Raw genomic sequence first — 10,849 nt, 5'->3', positions numbered from 1 at the left:
TATATATTAGTATATTCGTATAACGTATAACTATATTAGTATAAATTTCGGTGCCCATGCACATATTTCTTTGCCACTGCACGTACTAGAAATATATTTGGTTTGATGTCATTAGGCTACGTATGAATCATAACTGCTAATAACTGCTCGTGACGAGACAAATAAATAAATTATAAAATATATTATTTTTACTTTATTTTTTTAATGCGCATCGCCAAATCTGTCAATGTCAATGTAGGTTAAAAAATATTCTGCGCGCGCAGGAATCTGCACTTTAACCTGTAAAGGATGACGTTATGCTCTGAGGCGACCAATCATGGCACGGCGGTGCTATAAAGTATTTCGTCACGCACGCTCTCACTGCAGTCGAATTCCAGATTTGGAGCAGTCACCCGCCATCATGCCTTCTACGGGGAAAAGCGTAAAAACACTCAACGAGACTCAATCCAGATTTGACCCGAGCGAAGACTTCCCAGATCTGTCGAAGCACAGTAACTGGATGGCAAAATGTCTGACGCCAGCTATCTATGCTAAGCTGAGAGATATTAGAACGCCGTCTGGATTCACTATTGACAAAGCCATCCAAACCGGCGTTGACAATCCAGGTAGGCCTCTACGCAACCGCTAAATATAACCAGATAAACTAAGATAATCATAACTATATACCAATGTATTATCACTGCCTTTAATCGGTTTATGATCAGTTGTGTTCAATGCATGTAATTATTTGGTAATTTCGTGATGACGTGTTGCGGGATTTGGCCATGTCAAAAAGTTTTAAAAATGATGGCAGCTGGTGTGCCACGCCTGCGGTTATGCAATAGGCCTAATTATATCATGTTATGCCCATCGACGTGGCTATATTCCTCCGAGCATCGGAAACGCGTTCTGTCGTAATATTGCGGAAAATTAATGTATCATAGTTCCAAGTAAAACTTAATATGTAAGTTATATGCCTTTTCACAAAAATGGTTTCTTATAAAATCATGATAAAATCATAATGACAATGTGAAATATAAACACCTATACGGCTATAGGCTGTAGTGCAGGCAAAGCTGCCGTCCATTTGGCGTACACGTACCTGTGCAATAAAGTTCATCCGATCAGCTAGTGTCACATTTGCTAACTCAAAATATGTGGATCCCACATATAAAATATTTTCAATAAATGCTAAGTACTGGAACATCACACTCACAGGGTATATATAGCCCGACCAGGCTGTGCGACCGATTGTCGATTGGTCTTCTAACCCTAGCGCAAGACCGTTTCTCGGAGCTAACTCACAGTCAGGGGCACATGGCACAGGTTGAAAATATGTTTACAATTTTTTGTAAATGAAGATGATTTTTTAATACATATATGTAACTTGTAAGTGGTCAGCACGACTGCAGCAATTAAAAATAAAAGTATATATATAGTGTATATATATATGATGACGGTAACAAAATATCTTTATTCCAAATGCGGAATCCAATGTCAAAAGGAATCATTTCATTAATCACAATCGAGAAAAATATAGCAAACTATAGTCTTACATAAGAGCGAACATGTTACTGAGTACTTTAGTATAAAAATGACCATTGGTTTATGCTGCTATATATGTTATATAAAAAACAAATAGTATACGTATAGCCCCATTATACCTCGATGGTTGGAGTCCATAAAATGTCATCGCGAAAAAAGCGGGGTCGGATAAAGTGCCGAACTAAATCGGAGTTATATATATACGTGGTTATATAAGAGCAAAAAAAGGTGGCCAACGACTCATCGCGTTATATCCGAATTCGCGTTAAGTCGGGGCGTGTAAAAGCGGGGTTCCACTGTAATGCAGGCACGTTGTATTGTGAAATCTGTATCTACCAGACAATGTACATTTCATTGAGTGATGTAGTGGCTCTAGACAGGTTCAAACTCTTAAATAATTATAGTAAACCATTTTTCCAGTACAGGGACGGGGTCTCACAAGAAACAAGTGTTATCATGTTACCGTGTCAACATGATGTAAACAAACAGATTTAAACTAGTGTATTGTTTTTATGAAAATAACAATGTATGAATGTTCTGAGACATGTAAGCCGTACTTTAGACACTTGCTCTTACACAATCAATACCAGTAAATATTGTAGTAGTCGGAAAAAATATGAGAATATTAGTCTATTTTAAAAAGAATATTTCTTTTATGGACTCGGCAATAGAATTTTTGTATTCTGCCTGTAATGTCATGTCTCTGGATTTCGTTGACAATTCGCCCATGACTTTTTAGAAGTGTCTAGGGGCAGTGAGAAGACTTGAATGGTTGAGAGAGTGACAGCTCAGTTAAGAAGGGATGTGAAATGCAGTGTGGGGCGGAAAAGGCGCAGGGTGCGAAATTAATGCGTGTCCGGTGTCAAATACTCCCTGATTTACTGTTGTACTCCCTGATTTGACATATATGCAGTCCTGAGTTCGTGTGACTCCCTGAAATTTCTGCTATACTAATTAGTTCGTTCCAGAGCACGGCCTCACGGAATTACCGTATTTTTTTAGCAAATGTCCCAAGAAAATTTGGCAGACGTGCACCGCAAATGAGGGTAGGTACTCGCTTGTTCAAAAGTTCTTTTCTACCCCTGAGTACATGTGTCTGTTCATACACAGGTCACCCCTACATCTACACGGTTGGTTGTGTAGCAGGGGACGAGGAGGCATTTGATGTGTTCGCAGACTTGTTTGACCCGGTGATTGAAAAGCGCCACAACGGTTACATGAAAGATGGTAGGTGGCTTCTTTAACAAATTTTTTAACTTATTTACACTCAAATCCTGCATCGATTAAGAACTGCTACGTTTGCAATGCAGTGTTTTGAATAAATTAGGATGTAAGGTGTAAAGTCCTTGACTTGCCCAGCTGCAAGGGGTATTGCAGGGGTAGGTGGGTAAAATTGCAGAAGACAGCCTCACCATATGAGGCTATAGTAAATGACCGTTCGAGCTGTAGGCTGCTGTATATAGGGCGTAGTTCATGCTTGGCCTTGTAAAGAAAAACTTTGGTCTGGTAAATTTTATGAGCTGCCAGGTGACTATAGGCTTGTGTAAGTATTCCCCCTAATTTTATGGACAAGATATATTATATCTAGATTCAATTAAGTAACTCTTTGAACCTTACTTTTAAAGCCAAGCACAAGACCAACCTGAATCAAGATGATCTTAAGGGAGGAGATCTGGATCCTGCTTATGTTCTGAGTTCTCGCGTTCGCACTGGAAGGAGCATTAGAGGTCTTTGCCTGCCTCCGCATTGCAGCCGTGCTGAGCGGCGTGCTGTGGAGAAAATCGTGACTGTTGGTAAGCTCAGTGCGCTTTCAAAGAGGAACATGGATGAATGAATTTACATTTAAGATCAATAGATAGCAAGGAAATCAGTTATTGTAATTTCAATGTAAATTTTCTAGTTCTGCTGTTTACATACGTAGACCTATATGTCTGGTTTATGATAAACCTATTCATACAATTACAAATAGTGAACCTACATATTTATACATAGTGAAGCTATGTGCATATATGTATAAGGTCAGGAGTGAATTTGCTTAATTATTTGAAATGCAATGTTTGCTAGCCCTAATGCAACTACAATTTATTACATTTAATTCGAGAAACCTAGAAGCTCATAATTTAACTTAAACATTCACCAAGCATCATAAAACTCGCCATAAATTCAGCAATGTGCAATCCATTTAAAACAGTTCTTGAGCCTGTTTATATGCCGCTCAGCTCAGTAATAGCTGTGCATCAGTGATGTCAGATACTACTGTGATGTGGTCAAGATGTGGTTCATTGGGAGAATCGAACAACACAACTAAAGCTGGGATTACACTATCGAAAAGTCGACGAGTTGATACGCTTTTCAACGTTCTAATAAACTTTCTATTAGATGTTCAAAGCATTTGCATTATCGACCACGAGTCGGTAAACGTTTCAACATTTCACCCGCAATGTGCACACGGGGAGACGTAGTCGTGGATACGCAGTTTTGCATGTATTGTTTCACACCAGGCGTAACCCGTGTGCAGCCGATAGCAAAAACAGGCGCGGAAATTATCTTCTGGGTGGCGGGGCACACCTCCTGATTTCTATTATCTGAGTGTCTGCATGGCAAACAGTTGCTCAACTCGCTGACCAAAAGTTGAGAAATTAGAACATGTTCTAATCTTTCGACTAGTTGACAGCAACTAGTTCAGCGATCAACTTTGGTCGATTAGTTGAAACGTTTATAAACTCGTCAACTTTTCAAAAGAAATTTTATAGTGTGAACCCAGCTAAAGACTCGTAACTTGTAATATATATTGCAATATATATAGCAACAGCTGGTTACATTTGGATATGTCCCCTCCCACTACCAGTAGCACGAGTCCACCTGGGAATTGAGAGCGTGCATAATTAGGGTGCATAATAGTAATCACTAATGTTACTGTCAGAAACGTTGCTGTTTAAAAGAAGAATAAAATGTTGTCAAGGATCATGTTTGGTTATTGCTGTGTTAGGTTTCAGGGCAACAGATTTAACTGTTTGTTGTGGCCACAAAGTCCCACTAATAAATCTAGTCCGGATTTTATGACATCACTGATGAATATTTTTGGCAATACACACAGCGACTTGTTTAAACCGAGTTATCTTAAAGCATCACACCGATTTTATGGTGAAATTTGTCAAAAATTGGTGTCGTGCATTGTAGACTATATCTACGTATTGTGAATGTGTGTATAGGAAAACTAATGAAATTATATGCTAGGTGAATGTTTAAAGTTCATGGTTAGCAGTCTTGAGTTCATGCTCATTGGATTTAATCCGAATAAATTGTAGGTAGATTAGGTCTAGTGAACATCCAATGATTAAGCCTTGCACACTCTTTTTTCTTCTCCAGTTGTGGTTTGTGTGTTAGAGAAGTTTATGGTACTTAACAGGTAATATCAGGGTAATATCTATAATGATTACTAATCATGGGGAGCTCCCGGCCAACCCCAGCATAAGCATGGAAAACGGCTGTAAAACGATTGTTGTTGTTGTTTGTTGTATAATGATTAACTATATAAGCTTATAGATCGATCGAGATCCTTTTATAACAGCCATTGTTTGTTTACGTATAGCACTAGCTGGCATGGATGGAGAATTTAAGGGGAAGTACTATCCACTGGATGGAATGACACCAGAAGAACAAGACTTTCTCATTGATAATCACTTCCTATTTGACAAGCCTGTGTCTCCTCTACTCACCTGCTCTGGAATGGCTAGAGACTGGCCAGATGCCCGTGGCATTTGGCACAATGAAGACAAGTATGTTATGCTACTCCTAATATGACAGTAAACTACATGCACCGCATATTTGTTAGTATGCTAGTCGCGATTATGAGTATTTTGTGAGTACTGGCTTAATTATATATGCATATTCAAACAATGGACGATAACATAAGATATCGAATCATTTGACATTATTATTTCAAATTTTATTACATTCATGTTCATAATTGTTAGGTATTTTCTTCTTTTGAATAGTGATATTAGCTGATATAGCTATAAACGTATATATAGTACGTAGTGTTTTCAAATAAAAAAATAATGCAAATGATAAACGTTCTGTTGCCATAATTAGACGCTGTGTCTAGATAAACTATTACTAAAACAACCCCTAGTCTAACTCTACTGACTATTCTATGTACATCTGTAAAACGCATGTTACAACTACATCCAGCGTAAAGGGCGGGTCATCACCATGGCGATAAATAACAAGACGTTTTTGTGGAGTAATGGCTCCGTCAATGACTGGAAATGCGAGAAAAGATAGTAGAAGGAAAATAAATTTCATTGTCAATGAATGACAGAAACACGCGAGGTTTCCCGAAGCTATCGCCAGAACAAGAGACAGTCGCAGCCACTATGTATCTCGAGTCGGTTTTTGGCAAAATTACCAGATTTTTACCGCTAATTATCTCAGCATAGAGGCATTGTAGGGACAAACAGTTTGTTTTATATTAGCAAGGTAGGAGAGCTGATCAATAATACCACAAAGAATCGTCAAAATAAAACGGGGAAAGTTTATTAATTCGAATAATACTGCAACGTGGTTTCAGCATTTCACCGTTGTACGCTCTCCTTCTTAATACGCTCTCGATATAATGTATTGCCTACAGATTTATATAATGTACAGTGATACAATTTGTAAAAAAAAATATAATGGGAAAGATCAAGAAATTTATTTGAGTTGGCCCCTTTTTGGCGGGTCGGACGGGTGAGGGCAAACAAACAATATTTTTATTATGGCCCTATGTAATATAGGCAGGTTTCGACTTCAACATGCCTTCAAAGCTGAAGCTAATTTGCAATATCTGTAAATGCGATGTGCACTATTCAGCATGCCTTTAATTCCAGCTGTTTTTACTTTTATTATCCCATTGTTAACACAGTCATGCTGTTTTCATAGCTTGATGTATTCGTTTCCAAACAAATGGGCTTGGCCCATGTATTGGGGCTGTTTACAACACACGTGGTTGGCTCTAGTTAGCAATCAAGGATGAATTGCCTAATTGCCCAGCATGCTTTCTAAAATTCCTATGGGGGAACCCTGATAGTGATTGATCAGTGAATTTCAAGTGTTGACCACAATAACAATAAAATGCTTACATAATTGTGCAAGAACTGATATTGCAATAAGTTGAATGATTGGAAAATCTGGAGTTAGATTAGGCTACAGTCAAAAACACAAATTAAACGTACGGGGCATTATTGTGCTAAATCCAAAAAAATCGTAGTAATCGCGTGACCAGTGACATGCCAGTAATCCCAATTAAGATCTGTGTTGTCAGTATGATTGACGATAGCATGACTCGTTAATGATTCAGCTCAATCTGTGCGGGTGAATCATTAATGAGTGTGTTATTCATATATTTGACTATTCTTCATATTGTTGCTTCATTTATACCGTTTATTATTTATTTTGATTGTATTCGAATCCGATTACTAACTAGTATCATTTTCTTTAAAAGAACATTTTTAGTGTGGGTGAATGAGGAAGACCACATGAGGCTGATATCCATGGAGACTGGTGGAAATATGAAGAGAGTATTTGCTCGCTTCTGTAATGGTGCAAAGAAGGTATGTGGATCACGGTAAAAAGATTATTCATGATGCCTGCAGTATCGGTAGCGTGTGAGAAAAAAGAGAGAGATTAAGCGATCGTGTAACAAACAAGCCGCATCTACACAAAGAAAAAATAACTGATTATGTGCCTACACCAAGGAAAGGATTTGAGACCTTTTTTTCATTTTGGGGAGAGGACAGACAAAAAAGCTGGTTTTTTTCAAGGGAGCTTGTAGATGCAAATCTTGAAACATCCATCTTTATGAAAAACAGATTTAAGAAAGCCCAGGGGTTTAGAGGTTTACTTTTATGTCATGCTTTGAAAATTTTTTTTTTTATTGTTAACAGCTTGTCCATCATGCCATGTCCACCCTACCTTGGCCACTATGCCATATTGTCCGACCATTTACCAAGATGTCAACCCATCTGTAAAACGTGATCGCAAATAACCTGGAGATAACTGGGTCTAAAAAGCAGAGTAGAGCAGAGAGACAGCATGGGAGGACAAGGAGTAGTGTATGTGTAAGGGGGTGGGTTACAGATAAAGGAAAGCACGATTGCAAAGGGAGTTATATAGAAGCAACACTTTTCTTATGTGTACAGGTTGAGGCAGCCCTGAAGAAGCAAGGCAAGGAGATAATGTGGAATGAGCACCTTGGTTACGTTCTCACCTGTCCGAGTAACTTGGGTACTGGCCTACGAGCAGGTGTCCACGTTAAGCTGCCTAAGCTTAGCGAGGATGAAAAGCGCCTTGATGGAATTCTGAAGAAGCTGAAGCTGCAGAAACGTGGAACTGGTATGTGTGTGTGGTGGGGGGGGGGCTTCCATTTATTCAAACTTTGAGATGAGAAAAATTGGAATTATACAGCGAATGCTTCAATTGTTGATACACAGAAACCAATTGTGACACATATTACATTACTCAAGCCAATCCCTGTTACTGAATGCTGCTGTCTAGTAATACTTTACAATTTTAATGTAACTACAGTAACCCGTAGTCAAGTTTATAGTATCCTTGCATATTCGTAATATACGTGTATTTGTGTTATAATATTATAGTTATTTAGTCTAAATAAAGATCCCTTTTATTGTACTCTACAGGAGGTGTTGATACAGCATCAGTTGGAGGTACCTATGACATTTCCAACTCTGACCGGCTTGGCAGCTCTGAGGTGGAGCAAGTACAGTGTGTCGTTGATGGAGTAAAACTTCTCGTCAGTATGGAGAAAAAACTCGAGGCAGGGCAATCGATTGAGGCGCTGATGCCGAAGTAAACTGGATGATTATCTATCGACTGCTTATTTCGATGGACTTAGGCAATATGTTATGCACACCTCTCATTAATGCACAGTTGTTAAGGAAAGCCTATGTTTGCATAGGAGAATTCACAATGGGAAAGTGAGTGAGTGACAGAAAAAGAGAGATAGAGATAGAGAAAGACAGTTGAGCCAAAATCTCGCCATCTCCCACTATTGGTATGCTGCTATATTCATGCACATTGGCAAGGCTGTTTGCAGTTTGTGGGCGTTTTACGATTCAATTATGGTTATGATAGCTGTTCGATGCTTGTGAATTTATCAGCCTCTACATGTATATTTAAAATTTATTAAAGCACTTCTCTTCCTCCAAAGTAAATATGTTTGTCTGTATTATGTAGTATGTACAGGATGCATGTATGTTTGTGTATAGGGCATTAATTGTGTATAGGGCACATAATTAGGGGCATTCATTAAAAACACATAAAACACAGTTAAATCTGGCTGCAAGCTGGCTATTGTATTCGTGGTCACCTGTATAAAACAAACTCCTGTTTACAAAGAGCATTTAGATTTCACATGCGATATATTTGGCAGCTATAACCAAAAATGTGAGTGAGTCATTACACGCTTTACTGCCAATTTTTCCCCATTGTCATCCTTGGCACTTGAATACACAGATGCAAGAAAATTTACATGGTATTTTCTTGTTCTCAGACAATTAAATTCATTTATTTATCCCAAAATGTTAATTGCGTGTCTACCTTGAAAATAACCCCATCACCCTCACACGCGATTACAAACTGTTTGGCAGCACGCACATGCTGCCACAGACCAACATCTCACTTATAATATAGATTGAAATCGGTATTGAGCTTGCAAACAATTTATTCTTTGCAATTATTATTAATCATGCAATTATTATTAATCATGCAATTATTATTAATCATGCAATTATTTGCAATTATTCTGCACGGATGGAGCGGTGTCAAGCAATTATGAAAATGCGTGAGAAGAACTACGAGATTGTCGTTATTAATTATTACAGACATTGGTAGATGGCGCGCGTGTAATCATGACCTGTGACCTCATAGGGATCCTGTAATGACGGTGTAAACATTTATCTAAACCACTGCAACTGCTGCCTGGCACTTTAGCAAGTGAGTATTGTTAGTCTTGTTATGACACAGTTTTTAGGATATATAAAATACAACATGGCTCAATTTTGCAACTTTACACCTTATCGTTGTACATGATACAGATGCACACACGTTCACATAACTCGTAGTCGTACGTCGTTAATCCAGTACTGAGTAGGCCTACAGTGGCTGGGCATTTGGAAGTTGGAGCGTCTCAATGACAATGTATTATGGCAATGGCAATGCAAGGTAACATCCGGGGGTGAATAAAACCCGGACCCGGACCCGGAAAACCTGCATATATAACCCGACTGGAGTAGAATGGGTTAGGGTTAGGGTCCGGGTTTCATGCTAAAATACATACTAATTACATAACTACCAGCACACAGACCAGGCGGCGCCTTTGCCATTTTTTTTTGTCATACTTGGCAGTTGTTTTCGTTATTAAGCGAGTTCGTAGTTTAGGCCAGTGTCTACCATCACATCAGCCGTGCGAGCGCCTTGTAGCGTGCCACGCACGCACTTGTACGTGCCACACACATCAGCCACGCACGTGTACGTACGCACCAGTGCCAACGGCCGCCCACTCACGCCCGTGTACGTACGACCAAGCACGCCAACGGTTGTACTGACACGCACGCACGTGTACGTGCACATTAAGCACAGACTGCATACAACGCACGCACGTGTACGGTCCGACGCACAGCACGCCCACAACGCGTACAGTGTCGCTGCTTTCATCGCAGTGTTGAATCACACCATCATACAAACGAAAATAGTGCCGACCGTATCACCTCAGCACTCCTGTAGACGCTAGAGCCATATGGTCTTACACTACACAGAGCCGCAGCATCCAGTGTTGGTCTCCTATATCCCGGTCTTGTCCGCACAGTGTCGATTGCGTTTGTACTGCTACGGCACGCACCTCAAACAGCCACCCAGCCTACAGATGGCGTAGTTGATTTACAAACCGGAATTCCTCAACAATTTGCGTAAACTGCAGGTGCTACCTTGCGTTGATCGAATGCGCACCTATGAGCTTTTGGGCGTACGTTTGCTAGACTCTGTATCTACGCAATCCAGCTGTTGCCGCAACTTGAATGAATACCGGCCCCCGACTACGCGGCGCCCAGCTTATGGGCTCCTGGCAGGGGTCTGGGAAAGCTCTCAGCAGTTTAGCATCAAAGCCCTAAAATGCTGACAACAAAATTGTGCATCGAACCAAGGAGCAACATATTACCAAGGAGTAAAACCCCGGGGGGGAGGAGGCTTCTACCCGCATTCTGTTCGGTATCTGGTATTCCCACTCGCCCGAAAGTTAACAAAGGCGGGGGGGGCTTCCTGGAACTAC

General features: G+C 39.9%; 2 protein-coding genes across 2 annotated transcripts in view; both read left to right on the top strand.

Annotated features, from left to right (window-relative positions):
- Positions 1 to 355: 355 nt before the first annotated feature.
- On the top strand, positions 356 to 8,738 carry LOC106813087 (creatine kinase M-type-like). Its single transcript, XM_014817143.1, has 7 exons — positions 356 to 605; positions 2,635 to 2,751; positions 3,150 to 3,317; positions 5,117 to 5,303; positions 7,010 to 7,118; positions 7,707 to 7,899; positions 8,205 to 8,738. The coding sequence occupies exons 1-7, from the start codon at positions 401 to 403 to the stop codon at positions 8,375 to 8,377; spliced, it is 1,152 nt and encodes a 383-aa protein (XP_014672629.1). The 5' UTR covers positions 356 to 400; the 3' UTR covers positions 8,378 to 8,738.
- A 691-nt stretch (positions 8,739 to 9,429) lies between these two features.
- The window catches only part of LOC106812984 (protein-cysteine N-palmitoyltransferase HHAT-like), a 40,989-nt gene continuing 39,569 nt past the window's right edge, over positions 9,430 to 10,849 (top strand). Inside the window, exon 1 of the mRNA XM_014817025.1 lies at positions 9,430 to 9,519. The gene's annotated coding sequence lies outside the window, so the exon portion shown is untranslated. The remainder of the gene's footprint in view (positions 9,520 to 10,849) is intronic.

Source organism: Priapulus caudatus, unplaced genomic scaffold, assembly GCF_000485595.1.
Source record: "Priapulus caudatus unplaced genomic scaffold, Priapulus_caudatus-5.0.1 Scaffold22, whole genome shotgun sequence".
Classification (NCBI taxonomy): Eukaryota; Metazoa; Priapulida; class Priapulimorpha; order Priapulimorphida; family Priapulidae; genus Priapulus; species Priapulus caudatus.
The sequence above is the reverse complement of the archived record's forward strand: the minus strand, read 5'-3'. Positions and strand labels throughout refer to the sequence as shown.

Coding starts and splice junctions, on each gene's coding strand:
- LOC106813087 (XM_014817143.1), top strand. CDS start 401: ATGCCTTCTACGGGGAAAAGCGTAAAAACACTCAACGAGACTCAATCC. Junction 7,119..7,706: donor TCTGTAATGGTGCAAAGAAG/GTATGTGGATCA, acceptor TTATGTGTACAG/GTTGAGGCAGCCCTGAAGAA. Junction 7,900..8,204: donor GCTGCAGAAACGTGGAACTG/GTATGTGTGTGT, acceptor TGTACTCTACAG/GAGGTGTTGATACAGCATCA.